At 47.0% G+C, this 20,349-nt stretch overlaps 1 protein-coding gene across 2 annotated transcripts in view; it reads right to left on the reverse strand.

Annotated features, from left to right (window-relative positions):
- The window catches only part of LOC112249994 (rho guanine nucleotide exchange factor TIAM2-like), a 28,631-nt gene extending 11,744 nt beyond the window's left edge, over nt 1–16,887 (reverse strand). Inside the window, exons 1-12 of one of the 2 annotated variants that reach the window (XM_042321536.1) lie at nt 16,722–16,887; nt 14,820–16,121; nt 10,801–11,290; nt 10,306–10,481; nt 7,233–7,457; nt 5,645–5,830; nt 5,258–5,398; nt 2,350–2,412; nt 1,203–1,370; nt 489–593; nt 252–330; nt 1–90 (exon numbers count right to left, since the gene is read on the reverse strand). In XM_042321536.1, the coding sequence (XP_042177470.1) occupies nt 1–90; nt 252–330; nt 489–593; nt 1,203–1,370; nt 2,350–2,412; nt 5,258–5,398; nt 5,645–5,830; nt 7,233–7,457; nt 10,306–10,481; nt 10,801–11,290; nt 14,820–16,115 (3,019 nt within the window). In that variant the 5' untranslated portion in view covers nt 16,116–16,121; nt 16,722–16,887. Of the gene's footprint in view, nt 91–251; nt 331–455; nt 594–1,202; nt 1,371–2,349; nt 2,413–5,257; nt 5,399–5,644; nt 5,831–7,232; nt 7,458–10,305; nt 10,482–10,800; nt 11,291–14,819; nt 16,122–16,721 lie in introns of both variants that reach the window. The other variant, XM_042321535.1, reaches the window with a different exon arrangement.
- Between the last annotated feature and the right edge of the window lie 3,462 nt (nt 16,888–20,349).

Here is a 20,349-nt window from a genome sequence, read left to right on the forward strand (position 1 = left end):
CTTCAGTGAAAGCCTGTCCCTCTGGAGTGACCTCACTCACATAGATATGGCCTTTCCTGGTTCTGTCTACATGGCCCGTCACAGCAAAGCCTACAGGTGGGATAGGTCAGAGGTTAAAACAGTAACACATGATATTATACTGTAATAAGGTAACTGAAGTGTAAATAAGCATTTTTTTGCAAACACACACACACACACAGACACAAACAAACGCACACACACAATCCCCACTACACACAATCCCTATTCACCAAAGTCCACTGCTGTGTCTGGGCGGGACAGTTGTATGGTGAAAACATTGAGCGGGAAGACCTCTAGCTCATCATACACCTTTCAGAAGAAGAACATAGAAGAGTGAAGAAGAACTCATCAACACATAATCAATGGTTTAATATTGAAATGTATTGACTCTGAGATAACACAATAAGTGACTGAATAAATCAATGAATGCTTACCAGTGAATTGCTACTGTATAGCTGGGGCCTTACCAGGTCTCGTAGTGGGTCTGTGAGTGCTGGGGAGCTGGTCTCCGTGTCCTGACCCACCAGCCTTCTCACACGCAGGCAGTGCTGGCTCGGGTCCAGGTGCCTGTCCTAGTTCAAGACCCAAGTGAATGAGTCAATGTGCGACCCAAGTGAATGAGTCAATGTGCGACCCAAATGGCTCCCTAATCCCTATGGGCCCAATTGGCTCCCTAATCCATATGTAGTGACCTACTTTTGATCAGGAAACAATGAGGCTACGTCCAGAATGCCATATTATTCCTTATGTTGTGCACTACATTTGCACTACACCACTGCACTACTTTTGACCAAGACCCATAGAGGGCTGTGTTTAAAAGTAGTGCACTATATAGGGAATAGGGTGCCATTAGTGACTTTGCCTCAGTGTGTCAGAAATGTTCAGTGTCTTCAGCTACGGTAGCTAGCTACACTCCCGCACAATCACCAACACTCTTCATGTTCCCAATCAGCTAAAATTATGCTGTAGTGAATTAACTTTCTATGGAGAGAAAGCATGAATTATTGAGGAATCCAGAGCAATTAAACTAGTAGCTGTTCTGTACAATTCTCTTCTATCGTTCCCAGTTTGCCTTTAACATCCATATCAGTCACTGGAGAATTCACCGCAAAATGCTGACTTCAGAGTTAGGAGAGTGTTGAAATGTATTAATAATGAGGAGATAGATGCAGTATGCTTACCTTACAGGCCAAAGATAGCACATCTGATACGAGGAAATCGGGTTTGATGTGCAGAGTAACTGTTTGGCTTTCGGGCATATTCACACAGACTGGAGGTTCCAAACTGCTGAACCAAGGGTTGCCTTTAGGTGGTGCTATCAACTGCACTTTGGCAAGAGCGTCCAATCTCTGTTACGGAGAGACAAAGAGGGAGGAGTTCATTTAGGTTTCTTAACTGACAATAGGTATTTTATAAATATGTGTTTTATATTAAACAAGTTAAAATAATTAAATCAGGTATAAAACATCTCTCTTGGCATTGTGGTGAAAAGTTCTGAATTCTGTGACTTTTGCCAAAAGATATTATTCTTATAATATTAATACACAATAACAAAAAAAACGGACATTAACAAAATCTGTCGTAGATGTTTAATTAAAACCCCAACAGTGTTTTCATGCCAGTCTCAGCTGACCTGTGACTATCAAACTAAAGCCAAAAGACATTGAAAGCACACAACAACAGGTCTGTGGGGGGGGGGGTCCCATTCTCTGGCCGTACAGAGGGCTGTCACTAGGTGACAATGGAATTCTCCGTTGGCCTAACCCCCATCCCCCAGACCCTCGAAGGGCTCTTTGCCCTCCTCACGCCTGCCTGTTTGCATGAAGCAGGGTCAACATACCAGGATGCTGCTGTGACAGCTGTGCTAACCCCGACCCCGTGTGAATAGAAAGCCCCCCTCCTCCATTCCTCCATCCCACCCACCCTCACTATCCCCCATTAGGCTGAGATTGATCAACAACGATACTCCTCGACTAGGTCCCAAATGGCACCCTATTCCCTATATCGTGCAATACCCATAGGGCTCTGGTCACTATGTGCCCTGGTCAAAAGTAGTGCACTATATAGAATATAGGGTACCATTTTGGATGAACTTCTCCCTAACACCTGGTTCTAGAGCAAACATAGGGGCAGTATTTGGAGACTTTCTTCAACAAAGAGGAAAAAGGTTGATGTATCAAATGTATCCATGACAACCTAAAGTTATTGAATAGAATATTGCAATGTGGTTAGCTAGTGAAAGATGAAGTGTTCCCATATTTCCACTGGTTGCAGAAATGATGAGTTAACATGTTGGAAAAAGTTTTCCGGACAAAGTGCTTACTGTACCTCAGAGCTGCTGTGGTTGAGGACATGGCCAGCAGGCACTCCAACACTTTGTCCTTCAACAACCTGCAACATGGAAAACACACACATTCATAAGTGACCAAGGAGCAGAATGCACACTAAAAATAACTACCTGGTCTATATTTACATATTTTTTGAAATGATCTTTCTAAAACCAAAGGTTTTGATACTATTCGGATCCAGACTGAGACCTAAATCAGCCTCGGGAGGATCTATGGGAAGAAATAATGGGTTTGGTGATGTTGAAATTACAGGTCTGGGAGTCAGGCAGATGGAACGGCCCTCATCAGGCTGGCGGGGATGGAGACTGTCTCCCCTACACCAAGATACCAGTCTGTCCTCAGCAGAGATACCTCTACCACCACCAGCAGCAGGCAGGACCACCACAGAGACAAGATACCTTACCTGTGTCAACAAATGCCAACAGCTTACTGGAACTAAACAACAATCGCAGTACAAAGGACTCAAAATGCTTGAATGAGCTAGTCATTTTACATCTGTACCTTTTCTGACTGGCTGATTTGACTGGCTGATTTGACTCGCTGACATTACAGCTCTCTGGAAGCGATTACAAGGCTCTTAAAGTGATCAACCCCCAATCACCCTACAATAAAAACAAACTGCTGTGCTAGCAGAGAGAAGGGGGTAGAGTAGATCCCCTTTGGTAAATGTGGGGCTGTAGGACGTTTAGTGGGACGGCACGGCGGTTTACACAGACCATCTGTTTGTCGCCATTGGGCTGGCATGCTGCAGCTTACAACAATTAACCACATGTGGCTTCTAATGTCTGTTCCATCTCTGTTCCATTGAGTGGTCTAGCTGGCCTCTATAGTGAGTTTAAGCTTTCTCTGACTCAGCCTCATAACAAAGAACTTCACTGCTGGGAAATCTCTTACTATCTGCCCCATGACTACGGAGGGAATCATGTACGGATTTGGGCACTACTGTACGTTTGACCTGTGTACAGAGATCAGAGGCCGTCATGTTATACACTGAGTGTACAATACATTATGCTCTTTCCATGACAGAGACTGACAAGGGGAATGCAGGTGAACGCTATGATCCCTTATTGATGTCACTTCAATCAGTGTAGACCAATGGGAGGAGACAGGTTATAGAAGGATCTTTAAGCCTTGAGACAATTGAGACAGAATGTGTATGTGTGCCGTTCAGAGGGTGAATGATCAAGACAAAAAATGTAAGTGCCTTTGAATGGGGTATGGTAGTAGGGTGCAGGGCGCACCGGTTTGTGTCAAGAACTGCAACGCTGCTGGGTTTTTCATGCTCAACAGTTTCCTGTGTGTAGAATGGTCCACCACCCAAAGGACATCCAGACAACTTGACACAACTGTGGGAAACATTGGAGTCAACATGGGCCACCATCCCTGTAGTCACTTTTTACACCTTGTAGAGTCCATGCCCTGACGAATTGAGGCAGTTCTGAGGGCAAAAGGGGGTGCAACTCAATATTAAGAAGGTGTCTTTAATGTTTGGTATACTCAGTGTATGTGTGTGTGTATTATATTACATAGTGACCATCTATTACCGTGATAGTTCTGATTACCCAGGCACCCCTGGGCATTACCAACGTATGCTGCCTGGATCAGCAGCATATGGACATGTGAGTTAACAGATTCCAGGTGTGACTGTGAGATGTATCTTTCAGAATGTCAACACAGAGCATGTGCCAGGGGGGTGAAGTGGGCTTACTATGTATATCCTATCATCATATTATACAAGTCAATCTGTCTAATGTAATGTCCCACTGACTGGACAGAACTAAACAATGATGGCGGGCAGAGGGGCCCAGTGTGGCTTGTCCTTCACAGGAGTCCTAAGGATAACAGATCCTATCAACATCCCAAAATAGACCACTCTCTGAAGGCTAGCTGTTTATCAGACAGAGACAGAGGGAGATGCAGGCACTAAAGCTGGGATATGGGCTGGGGGCTTGGACAAGGACAGTGGTTGGGGCTGCAGCAGGGGCTGGAGCTGGGGAATAGTGCTGGGGCTGATGCTGGGATAGGGGCTGGGGAATAGGGGATTGGGCAGGGACTAAGACAGGGGCAGTGGCTGGGACAGCTGGGGGCTGGGATAGGGGCTGGGACAGCTGGGGGCTGGGATAGGGGCTGGGACAGCTGGGGGCTGGGATAGGGTCTGGGGCTTGGACAGTGGTGTTGGAGAGTACTGACTTGACTTCAATGACTGATGATGAGAATTTCAGCAGGTTGCTAACTACTGCCCCTGACCGGGGAAAACAAAACAACTCCCTCAATCATTGCCTCAGTTTGGAATGTTCCCAAACGACGTACAGGAAAGATAGCTTTACGATGAGCAGGAAAATGTTGCAAGTTCAACCCTGTCCGTCTGGCTAATTTATGGGTTGGCGAGGAGTCAGTTAGTGCTTGAAACACATTCCACTTCTTCTCTGCTGGATTTATCAAACATGCTCTCTGTTCAAAAAGAGAAAGCCTCCAGAAACGTGCTGTCGGGTCCGGAGCCAAGAGGTCTCTTGTAAAAGATTGTTTATACAGGTGATAAAAAGGAGAACGGGAAAAAGGCAAACATGGGCGCCGCAGCAAATGGGGTAGCAGGGGGCAACCCGCACAGATCTTTCCCAGCTGACAGGTTCAGTTAACCTAATAAAGGCTTTGGGAGGGTAATCCAGAGGTTTATCGAGTACAGAACATTATCTGTCTCCTCAATTAGTTATTCTTTACTTTGACCACTCACGTGGGAGTGGGAGGTTCTAGGGAGGTTGTAGGAAGGTTGTTGTGAAGTTGTAAATAGGTTGTAGGGCGGTTGTGGTGAGATTGTAGGCAGATTGTAGGGAGGTTGTAAGAAGGTTGTAGGGACGTTTTAGGGAGGTTGTAGGAAGGTTGTATTTTACCTGGGACTGCCTCTTCTCCTTGCTGCGTTTGGTCAGGCTGTCCAGACCCTTGAGGGAAGAGAAGATACCCCTCTTGTTCCGTGTCCCCCGGGAAAGAGATTGGCAACGCCTCCGCAGGGTCGCCTCGTCACGGGTGCAGATCTGAGAACAGACATTAAAAGACATCACTCCTGTGGTTAGAGACTTATTTTATCTGTATAAAAAATCTGACCAGAGAACAGGCTGATGTTTTTTGATCATAATAAATATAGCAGCATTCAATAACATTCTTAATCGCTTTCTTAAACGAGGAAAAATAACGAGTTTTCAATGGAACTGGTCCAGAGAACGTGTGAAATGTCAATGTCCCAAGTGGAGGGTTGATATGGGTGTAAAGCAGTAGATCACCAGGGCATGAAAGGAGGAGACAGAGAAGATCCCCAGGCGTCCCAGGCTGGTTTTTGAGGGCCGTCCGGCCACGGCCAGGAGACTCTTAGGGTTGGGGAGCTCACTGCCCTGCAGGCTGGCCAGGTAACAGCGCATCCGGAACAGGTCGATGTTGAACTTCTCCAGGTTCTGCTCCCATTGCTGGATCTGGGGAGAAATAGACAGACAGACAGGGTCACATCACAGTACACAGGGTTAGAGTCACTCTCAAGGTGACTGGATGACTTCTCCACCCTCTTATTGACAATGAGAGACCAGGCAAGGCAGAAACACATGCTCACAGTCACACCCAGAACCATATACAGTACATAGAGAGAGTTTGGCCAACTATGACACAGTTCACCATGTTAGCAACCTTATTTCCAAAACTGTTGGTGATGTGACATTACACAAAGCAAAACAGCAGCGAATTTAAAAAAACGTTTTTAGTAATGAGATGTGGCTCTGGTCCCACCATAGCACACAGAGGGCGACGAGGTGACTGAATGGCATCAGGCAATCAAAAGGGGCGTGTCTAACTGCAGAACAAGTCACATGGCTCATTGGAGCTATGTCACATAATCAATCACATTAAATCGCCCTTATCCAACACACCCAGGGAAGAGGAACGATCATCTTCATTGGTGTGCTACAGAATAAAACGTCCTCCTCATCTTCATTGGTGTGTTACGCAATAAAACATCCTCCTCATCTTCATTGGTGTGCTACGGAATAAAACATCCTCCTCATCTTCATTGGTGTGCTACGGAATAAAACGTCCTTCTCATCTTCATTGGTGTGCTACGGAATAAAACGTCCTCCTCATCTTCATTGGTGTGCTACGGAATAAAATGTCCTCCTCATCTTCATTGGTGTGCTACAGAATAAAATGTCCTCCTCATCTTCATTGGTGTGTGTTACGCAATAAAACATCCTCCTCATCTGCATTTGGTGTGTGTTCTGCAAAATGTCCCCCTCATCTGGGTTTCCCATTACAACAGACTTCTATGTGGAGTGGACCGAATGTGTTGTACGAGTCCGTTAGACTGAGAACATCTGGAATACAAATGACTTTCCTTATGTCATCTTGCTTGGGTCTGAAAGCATAAAACCCCAGTTTCAACAAACTCTGCTGCCAACACATCTGGGCTCATGTCAGTATGTTCCACAACCACAAGGAACGGTGTAATAACGTAATGATTTCAGCCATTACATGAACGTTCTAACTCGCAGGCTATGCGGACAGAAACAAGAAGATGTCATGCAGGTGTATATGTGTGGCTCTTCAGAGGGAGAATAGTCTGGTTTCCATGGAGCTCAGACACTGATGACTTAATAGGCCAATTTAACTAACTGCTTGTTTGAATGGCTAGAACTAACAGTGGCCTCTGATCTTGACACACACACACACACACACACACACACACACACACACACACACACACACACACACACACACACACACACACACACACACACACACACACACACACACACACACACACACACACACACACACACACACACACACACACACACACACACACACACACACATCCCAGTGCCTCACCTGGCTCTTGATGGCCTTCCTGTTCCTCTGGTCACTGATGACAGACAGCTGCAACTCAGCCATCTTCTTCATCTTGCAGTCCATGTCTATCTTCTGCAGCAGGGCGCCAGTTTGGCTCCTCAGTAACCGCACCGTGTCCTCCTTCCCCTGTCTCTTAGCCAGCAGAGAGGCGCTGGCAGAGTGGATGGCTGTCACCCAGTTCTCCAGGTCTGTCTGATTAGCAGCCTGCGGGGAGGAATGAGGCCAGGTGACACAGTGCCATGGGGCAGGGGAACATGGGGCCAGGTGACACAGTGCCAGGCTAAGGGAAGGGCAGGGGAACATGGTTCCAGGTGACACAGTGCCAGGCTAAGGGAAGGGCAGGGGAACATGGTTCCAGGTGACACAGTGCCAGGCTAAGGGAAGGGCAGGGGAACATGGGGCCAGGTTAACAGTGCCAGCTAAGGGAAGGGCAAAGGAACATGGGGCCAGGTGACACAGTGCCAGGCTAAGGGAAGGGCAGGGGGACATGGGGCCAGGTTAACAGTGCCAGCTAAGGGAAGGGCAAAGGAACATGGGGCCAGGTGACAGTGCCAGGCTAAGGGAAGGGCAGGGGAACATGGGGCCAGGTGACACAGTGTCAGGCCAAGGGAAGGGCAGGGGAACATGGGGACAGGTGCCACAGTGCCAGCCTAAGGGAACTGCAGGGGAACATGGTTGTCATTGCTCTGCTTTCTCTCTCTATTCCCAGATGGGGATCCTTAAGTGCCAAACAAAAGCCTCTTGACACATTCATCAGTTTCGCTATAAGGCTTCACTCCCTCAGTGCCTCAGTGCAACAGGCCAAGGTTTCCCCGTTGCCATGGTGATGTTGGGTAGATACAGCCCTGCGGTGTGATTTGTGTGTCTGGTAAACACTTGGTAACTGAATCAAATGAATGTTACTCTCTGAGAAAAAGAAGGTGCTTTCAACGCTCGTAAAACTGAGTGTAATGCACATTCAAGAGAAAAGACCTTCCCTCTCGAATGTGGAAAAATGAGGCAAACAACCCTATTCCCAAACAGACACACTGGATGCATCCAAAATGGCACCCTACTCCTAACATGCACTACTTTTGACCAGGGCCCACAGGGTACTATATAGGGAAATAGGGTGGCATTTAGGATGCTATCTGTAAATAGCACACCCAACTACCTCATCCCCACATTATTACTTACCCTCTTGCTCTTTTGCACCATAGTATCTCTACTTGCACATCATCATCTGCACATCTATCACTCCAGTATTAATGCTAAAATTGTAATTATTTCACCTCTAGGGCCTATTTATTGCCTACCTCCCAACTCTTTTACTTTTGCACAAACTGTACATAGACTTTTCTAATTTTCTTTTCTTTTGTACTATTGACTGTACGTTTGTTTATGTGTAACTCTGTGTTGTTGTTGACTGTACGTTTGTTTATGTGTAACTCTGTGTTGTTGTTGACTGTACGTTTGTTTATGTGTAACTCTGTGTTGTTGTTGACTGTACGTTTGTTTATGTGTAACTCTGTGTTGTTGTTTTTCTCGCACTGCTTTGCTTTGTCTTGGCCAGGTCGCAGTTGTAAATGAGAACTTGTTCTCAACTGGCCTACCTGTGTCAAGACTTCTACCGAAGTCGATGCCTCTCCTTGTTCGGGCGGTGCTCGGCGGTCGACGTCACCGGTCTTCTAGCCATCATTGATCCATTTTTCATTTTTCCATTGGTTTTGTCTTGTCTTCCTACACACCTGGTTCCAATCCCATTCATTACCTGTTGTGTATTTAACCCTCTGTTTCCCATCATGTCTTTGTCAGAGATTGTTTTATGTTCAGTTCGTGTTGTTTTTGTATTTTGTGCACGACGGGTCCTCGTACCCAGTTTGTTTCATTTGTATTTATGGTTTTGGAGTTATGTTTTGTTTTATTAAATTACTCCATTTTACCAAGTTTAATTATCCTGCGCCTGACTTCCCTGCCACCTATACACACAATTGTGACAACCATGTTAAATAAAGGTGAAATAAAAATGTAAAACATTTAAAAATCATACACGACTAGTCGACTCAGATCAGCCAGTAGGGAGGTTTTTCCCAACACTGCCATTTCACCCTCTTATAGAACATACACTGTAACAATGGAGCTGTAAAGCTGACACTACACCCAGACAGGACATAACCAACACCAACGCAGTCATTACCAAGCAAAAACAACAGCACAGCAAATCCTAAAAAGCAGATGTCCAGCCTAGTCCATACTTGTGCTATTACAAACCCTCTCAACAGACTGCAGTCCCAGTAGAAAGCACAACCCTGTCACCGGAGCCTGTGAGACAGGAGCAGGAAATACAGCAGAAACCCATTAAACCCCCCAAAATGTTTCCTCTCAGCCATTCACACTGTGCTCTAAGAAAAAGAGAACATCCTACAAATAAACAAGAGACAAGCTCAGAGTGTTATAATGTCTCATTTGTAAAGGCTAAATCAACACGATGATGTACTGCAGATTCAAACATGACAGATGCCTCCATTGACGGCACAACAGTCTGTGTGGAACTAACCTCATCCCCAGGCTCACAGTGCATACGATAGCGCAGGGGTATTCCACTACTATTTTGAGAAGGTCCGGTCACACATTTCCTAGGTGGCAAAGGTCCAGATGGATAATGTCATTTAACAGCTTGGCAACAAACCTCCTCACAATCCATGCGACCCCAAACTGTTCACACCCCTCTTGTTGGCGGAGAGAAAATGTTGCAGTTTTAAAGCTAATTTCCAGCAATTCTACACATTTTGCTATGGGACAGAGATGATTTTTTTCTTTTTTAAAGCTAATTTACTGCAATTATATGCAATCTTCCCTGTCTTATGTGTGTTTAAATGATACCAGGGGTCGAAGCCTGACCCAGCAAAAAAATAAAATATGTATATAATAATAACCTTTTTTTAAATCACCCTGTTCTGGGTCCAGATCTGCTCTGCGGTCCGCCAGCTGGGTGTGGAGGCTATAGCTCATATAGCTACTGTACATCCGAGCTTGGGGAGAAATCTGTGTGTGAGCCTCGGGTAGAACGTACCTGCAACAGATAGACATCTCCGTAGCCGTTGCTCAGGCAGAAGACATTCTCCTTCTTGGGGTGTTCAGGGATCGCCTGGACTATGCTGTCCTCAGCAAGCAGGGTGTAGCACGGGGACAGCTCCTGCTCGGGACAGCTACTTTTCCCATAGGTCTCATAGAACAGGAGGGTACACCCTGTATGCACCAGGGAGGAGAGGAGGCTTCAGCTAACACACAGCTTTAATGGGGAATACCTACAGAACATATATCTAACAGCGTGCATGCAACCTTTATTTAACCAGGTTGTCCAATGGTGGTCAGAAGACTTCTTTCCCAAGGGGGACCTAGTCAGCATCCCAAATGGCACCCTATTCCTTTTATAGTGCACTAGGGCTCTGGTCAAAAGAAGTGCACTATATAGGGAATAGGGTGTCATTTGGGATGTACCCCTATTGTCTGTATGTATTACAGGTTATTTCCAGTGTGTGTAGGTGGAAGGCGGGGGGAGCCCTACCTTTGAGCGTGACCCAGTACTGCCGCCACTTCCTGCGGGCCACGAGCTCAAGCTTCCTGTCCTTATGCAGGGCGAGGAGGGGTTTGATGGAGAGCCAGCCGGCCCTGCGTACCACCCCCTGCTCCTTCTCAAACAGCAGGTCCAGCTGTTCCAGAGAGCCCAGGGAGCCACTGCCACTACTCTCTCCCTGTTCCCCCACTCCTATTCCCCTTGCTCCTCCCATGTCCTCCCCCTCTCCATCCTCCGAGGGCTCGGTCCGCTCCGTCCCGCTGTTGCCTCCTGTCTCCAGCTCCTGCATGAAATTCTCATAGATGTTCTGCCGCAAGGCGTCACTGTGGCTCTGTTGGCCCCTGGAGGCCCCAGAGCGGACTGACAGGGTCTGGGTGTGGAGGGAGTTCCATACTGGACCAGTTACCTGGGACCTGGAGTCACATAACCCAGGATCCACTCCAATGATAAAGCCTTCACTGGCCTCACTACCATAAGGCTCCTAGGGAGAGAGAGAACGAGAGTAAGAGAGCGAGAGAGAGAGTAAGAGAGAGAGATCAGGATGGTTTTGAGGAGGAAAACAAGTCTGAATAGTTAACTAACTAGACCTTTGTGTGTAAAGTTAAACGATAGTCTTACAATATCACAAGATCAGGGACACAGAAGAGGCACATTTTCATCTATTTCTCGACTACCAATTCCTGAACAGTAGGCAATTGTTGTCTATTTCTATTAGAAAACAATATGAAATGTATCGTGAGATACTCTAACATGATATTGTAAAATATTTTTGCAACAATCATTCCCCTATAATAACAGCCTGGAATTTCCCTGGTATGGGTAACAGAACACATGGATATTATCCAAACATTCTTGTGACTTGCCCCGCCTAAACATGTTAAAGGTTTCTTGTGACCAACAAATTAACAAAACCAGGACCTAGTCTTAGATTAAGACCCAAAAGGAATCAGGCCCACAGATGAAAGGGTAAAATAGTTCTAGGTATCTTTGGGTGTGAATGAGTACTCTCGAGTCTTGACCCACTGACCTAAAGCTCTTACATGCTGTATCTATTAATTCATTTCCATTCCTACTGGAACAAGACAAAGCTCATCTTAACATCACTGGTTCAGTAGAGCGGCGACCGTAATCTCTCATTAATAGCGAACAATAAACACTTTCTCCTGTCAGAGAAAGGTAGATGGCTCCTCTTACATAGCCAGGAGGCGGGGTCTCAGCCTGCTATACAATACAGAGAAAGGTAGAGGGCTCCTCTTACATAGTCAGGAGGCGGGGTCTCAGCCTGCTATACAATACAGAGAAAGGTAGAGGGCTCCTCTTACATAGCCAGGAGGCGGGGTCTCAGCCTGCTATACAATACAGAGAAAGGTAGAGGGCTCCTCTTACATAGCCAGGAGGCGGGGTCTCAGCCTGCTGTACAATACAGAGAAAGGTAGAGGGCTCCTCTTACATAGCCAGGAGGCGGGGTCTCAGCCTGCTGTACAATACAGAGAAAGGTAGAGGGCTCCTCTTACATAGCCAGGAGGCGGGGCCTCAGCCTGCTGTACAATACAGAGAAAGGTAGAGGGCACCTCTTACATAGCCAGGAGGCGGGGTCTCAGCCTGCTGTACAATACAGAGAAAGGTAGAGGGCTCCTCTTACATAGCCAGGAGGCGGGGTCTCAGCCTGCTGTACAATACAGAGAAAGGTAGAGGGCTCCTCTTACATAGTCAGGAGGCGGGGTCTCAGCCTGCTGTACAATACAGAGAAAGGTAGAGGGCACCTCTTACATAGTCAGGAGGCGGGGTCTCAGCCTGCTGTACAATACAGAGAAAGGTAGAGGGCTCCTCTTACATAGCCAGGAGGCGGGGTCTCAGCCTGCTGTACAATACAGAGAAAGGTAGAGGGCTCCTCTTACATAGTCAGGAGGCGGGGTCTCAGCCTGCTGTACAATACAGAGAAAGGTAGAGGGCACCTCTTACATAGCAGGAGGCGGGGTCTCAGCCTGCTGTACAATACAGAGAAAGGTAGGGGCTCCTCTTACATAGTCAGGAGGCGGGGTCTCAGCCTGCTGTACAATACAGAGAAAGGTAGAGGGCACCTCTTACATAGTCAGGAGGCGGGGTCTCAGCCTGCTGTACAATACAGAGAAAGGTAGAGGGCTCCTCTTACATAGCCAGGAGGCGGGGCCTCAGCCTGCTGTACAATACAGAGAAAGGTAGAGGGCTCCTCTTACATAGCCAGGAGGCGGGGTCTCAGCCTGCTGTACAATACAGAGAAAGGTAGAGGGCTCCTCTTACATAGCCAGGAGGCGGGGCCTCAGCCTGCTGTACAATACAGAGAAAGGTAGAGGGCACCTCTTACATAGCCAGGAGGCGGGGTCTCAGCCTGCTGTACAATACAGAGAAAGGTAGAGGGCTCCTCTTACATAGCCAGGAGGCGGGGTCTCAGCCTGCTGTACAATACAGAGAAAGGTAGAGGGCTCCTCTTACATAGCCAGGAGGCGGGGTCTCAGCCTGCTGTACAATACAGAGAAAGGTAGAGGGCTCCTCTTACATAGCCAGGAGGCGGGGTCTCAGCCTGCTGTACAATACAGAGAAAGGTAGAGGGCTCCTCTTACATAGTCAGGAGGCGGGGTCTCAGCCTGCTGTACAATACAGAGAAAGGTAGAGGGCACCTCTTACATAGCCAGGAGGCGGGGTCTCAGCCTGCTGTACAATACAGAGAAAGGTAGAGGGCACCTCTTACATAGCCAGGAGGCGGGGTCTCAGCCTCCTGTACAATACAGAGAAAGGTACATAGCCAGGAGGCGGGGTCTCAGCCTGCTGTACAATACAGAGAAAGGTAGAGGGCACCTCTTACATAGCCAGGAGGCGGGGTCTCAGCCTGCTATACAATACAGAGAAAGGTAGAGGGCACCTCTTACATAGCCAGGAGGCGGGGTCTCAGCCTGCTGTACAATACAGAGAAAGGTAGAGGGCTCCTCTTACATAGCCAGGAGGCGGGGTCTCAGCCTGCTGTACAATACAGAGAAAGGTCTCCTCTTACATAGCCAGGAGGCGGGGTCTCAGCCTGCTGTACAATACAGAGAAAGGTAGAGGGCACCTCTTACATAGCCAGGAGGCGGGGTCTCAGCCTGCTGTACAATACAGAGAAAGGTAGAGGGCTCCTCTTACATAGCCAGGAGGCGGGGTCTCAGCCTGCTATACAATACAGAGAAAGGTAGAGGGCACCTCTTACATAGCCAGGAGGCGGGGTCTCAGCCTGCTGTACAATACAGAGAAAGGTAGAGGGCACCTCTTACATAGCCAGGAGGCGGGGTCTCAGCCTGCTATACAATACAGAGAAAGGTAGAGGGCACCTCTTACATAGCCAGGAGGCGGGGTCTCAGCCTGCTGTACAATACAGAGAAAGGTAGAGGGCTCCTCTTACATAGCCAGGAGGCGGGGTCTCAGCCTGCTGTACAATACAGAGATTACATCCTGATTACATCCTCTTGTCCACTGTCGACAAATAAAGGCTGTTCACGGCAGTATTTTAACTCAAGTAATGCTGGAAAATGCGTGGTCATGTGTGACTCTGGCCTAATTTAACGTTCTCTGGCGACAAAAGAAGCAGGGAAGATTTCCTTTCTGACCTTTGAAATCTTTCCCCTCAAATTCGACACAAAGTCTTAAGGAGACGTACATAACATCTGTCATAATGATTTAAGGTTCTGAAACGATTGTTAGTATTTAACTGTCATAGGATGATGTTTGACAGAGAGATATTCCTGTGACACTGCAGTGTTCTGCTTCATCTGATTGGTTCTAAGAGTCAACGGCCATCAGCCAATCACGTTGACCAAAACAACCTGAACAATGAGATTACCATCACACATAGTCAGCCTGCAGTCTCATGTCATAGATAACTGGCAACAGATCATCTGATAAAGAGTCTACAGTACATGTCCAGTCTTTCTCCCTTTCCCCCTTCACTTTGTACCCTCCCCTCCTCCTTCCATCTCCCCTTTCTTCCCCTCCTTCCTAACCTGTAGTCTTCTCTTCTTCCTGCTTAGACTTCCTGTCCAGTCGCTGAGGCGCCGGATTCGACTCTTCAGGTTGTCCTTCCTGCTGTTGCTGACGACGATGGCGGTAGGCTCGGTGGCGACCCTCCTGCAGGGCAGCGTGTGACTGTGAGCGGAGGAGTAGCACTGGTCGCCCGACTCTGAGCTCTCCTCCTGGTCGCCCACGTCCAGGGTCAGCACCGAGGCCAGCGACGCCCGGCGCTGGGGGATGTCCTGGAAGTGAGGGGTGGGGTATGTAGCCACCATGCTGAGGTCAGATAGGGACACGGGAGGGGAGATGAGGCTAAACTGACTCTGCTCCGGGTAGAGAATCATAGAATCTCCGATGCCACTGTCCTCAGTGCGGCCCAAAGAGCAAGAGTTATACCCGTTGCTGTTAAACCCTCGGCTTGCATATTGTCCATTACTATCCATGGTCTGGAAGAGGAGGTTGGGGTTGAACCCCGGGGACATGTCCTCAGTACGGGCGGATGAGAAGGTGTTGTAGTCGCAGCCCGTCTCCTCAGTGCGCGTGGAGGAGTAGGTGGTGTAGCCACTACTGTTGTCCCTCGTTGCGGTCTGACTACATGTGAACACATTATCGTTGAGCTCTGTGGTGTTCCCCCAAGGAGAGTCGTACCAGGAGCACTCGGAGCTGAGCGAGCTACCCTTACTGGTCCTAGTCAGAGAGGGCTCTGGGGCTGCTACTGCATTGTGGCTGTGGCCTGACAGACCCTGGGGCTCCAGAGACATCCTCCTGGCATTGGTGAACTCCACACGCATGCTGCCGTCCTTACTGAGGAGCACCTTGGGGCTGCTGCGGCTCTCTATTGGCTCACACAGAGAGGTCATCTCAGGGGTGCGCTGCCCTTTAGCACTGAGACTGTTCACATTCTCCCCGCTACTCTCCAGGAAACCATAGCCGTTATGACCACTGCTTTTCCTGGTCACTTGGGAACTGTCCCCTCCGCCACAACACTGCGGAGAGCTGGACTTCAGCTTGGCTCCTGGGGGCCCTCTCAGTCCCCTGCCCTCCTTGGTGATGTGGTGCTCGTAGTGTTGTGACAAGCCATAAGGCTGGTTGTGAGTGATCTTCTGCTGGGGCAGGCAGACCCTCCCTCCCTTGCCTCTGGTTTTGTACTCCTGGCCGCCCCCCTCGCTGCTCCTCCACCAGCTATTGGGGGACAGGACTTCCTCCTTAATGGAGTGGAACTTTAGAGAGCAGGGTTTGGGTTTCCCAGGGACGTTGAAGTTGCTGTACTGGCTGTCAGTGTTTCCCATTCTGATCTGTAGTAGGGCAGAAGACAAAACATCAGCATGAGAGATAATCAAGAGAGAATGCCAATAATCACACTTTCATCCACAGTAAAGTCATATCGTATAAAATAAAAAAGTCAGGACAGCTGTGGTGGAAACAGGAATTTGTTCGTTCGACTTGGCGGGGTCTTTTTGTGTCGCTAAAATGAATTATGCGGGAAATGGTGGTGGAAATGACTTTTTACGCAACTATTGATATAATAACCATCATATCAAAGTCAAGCGATGATATGGTGTGTGGTCCTCCCACTACGACTCGGAAAACCATGCAGTTTATTAGGCAACAAATGAAATAAGTTATGATGAACTTCACAGGGTGGTGAAAGTGTACGGTGATGAGCTTGATGCTCCTTTCCAATAAATATTGAAGGTGTTATTCTGGTGACATGATGATCGATGCTTGACTGCCGTCTGACCAATAGTTAAATGGTGAAAAAAAGGTTCAATTAAATCAAATGAAATCACATACATTTTAATAAAACTAAATTAAATCACGAGGTTAAATTAAAACAAAAGCACATAAAAACAACAAACTACAGTATACACACACCAGCTGTAAAGTTATCTTACCACTTGGTGTCTATCCTCAGGACAAACTCAGATACTATTCTGCATAGTCCGTCTCAGCAGCGCTAGCTGGGCTCTGTCCTGTTGTGTGAGCTCTTCAGAACTCAGCACCTCTCTCACACTCACACACACAGCTGCTCACTCGCTTGCTCTCTCTATCTCTCTCTCTGTCTCCAGCTCATCTGTAGGGAAACAGAGGAGGGAGGGACTTCAGTTAGTTCCACACACACAGTCTGCCTTGTATGTGAGCCCACTGTGGTTAGGAGGACCCCCTTTGCAACCCCCACTCTAAATCTAAACACCCCTTGTTCCTTGGCTTGGCCACCCCCCCACTCCACTCAGCCTCCTTCCATGACGTACTGCTACTGAGCTGCTGAACAGACTTTTTAAAAGCGGACTTCATTCTGTCGCCTGTTTATTTTGGTTCTCAGGAATTCCGAGCAATTTCCTTTCCTTTTTAAAAACAGAAACCCTCGACTCTAAGACCGTTCAGTTTAAGTTATCAGACAAGGCTATTTCAACATCACCGTGAGCAACGTCTCTAAGTCAGATTTAAACTTTTTTTAAATAACACAAGTTAGAAATCTCCCAACAGCTCAAGATCAAGCCAAAAAGGATGAAAGAGAACATATCTATAAGGTAAAACAATTACAGACATTTTGAAATACAATGACATCAACCCCAGTGTTTCCTGAAATAGATAAACCCTCAGAGTATTGTCCAGAGTTCTCATTTCCTGAGAGAGACTGAGAGGGGTCAGAGGTCGGAGTGGCCTAAGGTGCACCGTGTTCCATCAGTAAACTATAGCAGCACTATTTCTGTCCTGTCCTGGCCTCATTCATACTGAGGAGGAGAGGAGAGAAGGAGAGGAGGAGGAGGACAGAGCCCTTAGTTACAGAAAACAGGGTGAGAATACATCACACCGCTGACCCTAAACACATCCACAACCTTTGACCCCTTCAATTACACCCAACAGGAAGCAACGATCAGGAAACTTCGAATGCCTAGTCTGATGGCAGAGAAAATAGTAACTGGTTGACTCCAGTCATCAGGCTACATTCTAGAATGTTGAGGAGGACAGAAGAACAGCAAAGTCATTATCACATCTGTCATTCAGAGCAGCAGGGGGACAGATTGTATTCGGCACTCGCTGTCTGTGTTAAAAGGCTGATGGGCTGCGCTTTCAGCCAGTCAATGGTCTGCCACTTGGCTGGGACCCTAGACTATGGGCCTGTGCGGTGGGCAGAACTGTGGAACCGGCGCTTTGTGTGACACAGTTGTCGGCTTGCGCTGCAGACAAGGAGGCCATGAATGGTTAAAGGTGCAAGCAGGTGGCGGTCAACACTTTTGTTGTGCCTCTCCTATAGGCCACCTGCTCCCTTGCAGGGGAAGCCCCATCACTCCACAACGGCCATATTGATAAGCTGCGGACCATACTATTTACCAAGAGAGTTTTCATCCAAATTTTACATAGCTGTCTATTTACAACCACAAACCGATGCTGATATTAAGACCGCACTCAATGAGCTGTATAGGACCATAAACACACATGGAAATGCACATCCAGACGTGGAGCACCAAGTGGCCGGTGATTTTATTGCAGGGGAACTGAAATCGGTCTTTTCACATTTTTTTACCAGCATGTCACCTGTGCAACTAGAGGCAAAAACTCTAGATCACCTTTACTCCACACACAGAAACACATACAAAGCTCGCCCTTGCCCCCCATTTGGCAAATCTGACCATAACTATCCTCCTGATTCCTGCTTACAAGCAAAAACTCATACAGAAAGTACCAGTGACGCGCTCAGTACGGAAGTGGTTCGATGAAGCGGATGCTAAGCTATAGGACTATTATATGTTCCAGGATTCATCCAATAACATTGATGAGTACCACATCAGTCACTGGCTTAATTAATAAGTGCATCGACGATGTCGTCCTCACACTGACCGTACGTACATATCCCAACCAGAAGCCATGGATTACAGGCAACATCCACACTGAGATAAAGGCTAGAGCTACCACTTTCAAGGAGAGGGACACTAATACGCTTATAATAAATCGCACTACGACCTCCGACAAGCCATCAAACAGTCAAAATGTCAACACAGGACTAAGATTGAATCGTACTACACCGGCTCCGACACTCGTCGGATGTGGCAGGGCTTGCAAACTATTAAGGACTACAAAGGGAAGCACAGCTGCGAGCTGCCCAGTGACACAAGCCTACCAGACGGGCTAAATGACTTCTATGCTCGCTTCGAGGAAAGCAACAATGAAGCATGCACGAGAGCACCAGCTGTTCCAGACGACTGTGTGATTAAGCTCTCCGTAGCCGATGAGAGTAAGACCTTTGAACAGGTCAACATTGACAAGGCTGCAGGGCCAGACGGATTACCAGGACGTGTACTCCGAGCATGCGCTGACCAGTGTCTTCACTGACATTTTCAACCTGTCCCTGACCGAGTCTGTAATACCAACATGTTTCAATCAGATTACCATAGTCCCTGTGCCCAAGAACACCAAGGTAAGCTGCCCAAATGACTACTGACCTATAGCACTCATGTCTGTAGCCAAGAAGTGCTTTGAAAGACTGGTCATGACTCATGTCAACAACATTATCCCAGAAACCCTAGACCCACTCCAATTTGCATACCACTCCAACAGATCAAATGATTTGTTCTATTTCTATTGTTATTTATTTTAACTAAAAAATATATATATTTTTCAATTTTTTGTATATTTTCTTTATTTCTATTTTATTATTATTTATGTTTTACTTCAGTTTAATTTAGTAAATACTTTCTTAACACATATTTTTCTTAAAACTGCATTTTTGGTTAAAGGGCTTGTAAGTAAGCACTTCACTGTAAGGTCAACACCTGTTGTATTCGGCGCATGTGACAAATAACATTTGAGGGGATGGAGAGCTGGCACAGACAGAGAGCAACCTGGCAGCGTTCCAAATGGACGTTCAAACCTGGCACAGACAGAGAGCAACCTGGCAGCGTTCCAAACGGACCGTTAAAACCTTGCACAGACTCTTCTCTTCATCAACTTTATGTCGTTAGAACCCATCTGCTGCAGCCGAGAACTCCAAACTAAAAATCTACTGCTATGAGCTAATATTGTAATAACACACAAGCTGAAGCTTTATGACTACAGTCCATATGAATCATCAGACTGAGAATGGAATTATTCATTGTAAACGGACACATTCACAGAAAAATGCAAAATGATTAAATAAACTATCAGAAAGTTGTTTAAAATAATACAGTGTATGTAGAGTTGTTAAAAATCATTCTTTAACCAGGCTCCTCCCCTTCATCTACACTACTTGAAGTGGATTTAGTAAGTGGCATCAATAAGCTTTCACCTAGATTCACCTGGTCAGTATATGTCAGGGAAAGAGCAGGTGTTCTTAATGTTTTGTATACTCAGTGTACACCATAAACATTGCAGAATAAATTAATCACCATTTATGGCCATGATGAGTTCATATTCCCGAAGTAGCCATAAACAAATGACCATGCGCATCTCTCATTTAATTGGGCCTATTAGATAGGCTATTAATCTCTCATTTAATTGGGCCTATTAGATAGGCTATTAATCTCTCATTTAATTGGGCCT

The sequence above is a fragment of the Oncorhynchus tshawytscha genome, linkage group LG05, assembly GCF_018296145.1.
Source record: "Oncorhynchus tshawytscha isolate Ot180627B linkage group LG05, Otsh_v2.0, whole genome shotgun sequence".
Taxonomy (NCBI): domain Eukaryota; kingdom Metazoa; phylum Chordata; class Actinopteri; order Salmoniformes; family Salmonidae; genus Oncorhynchus; species Oncorhynchus tshawytscha.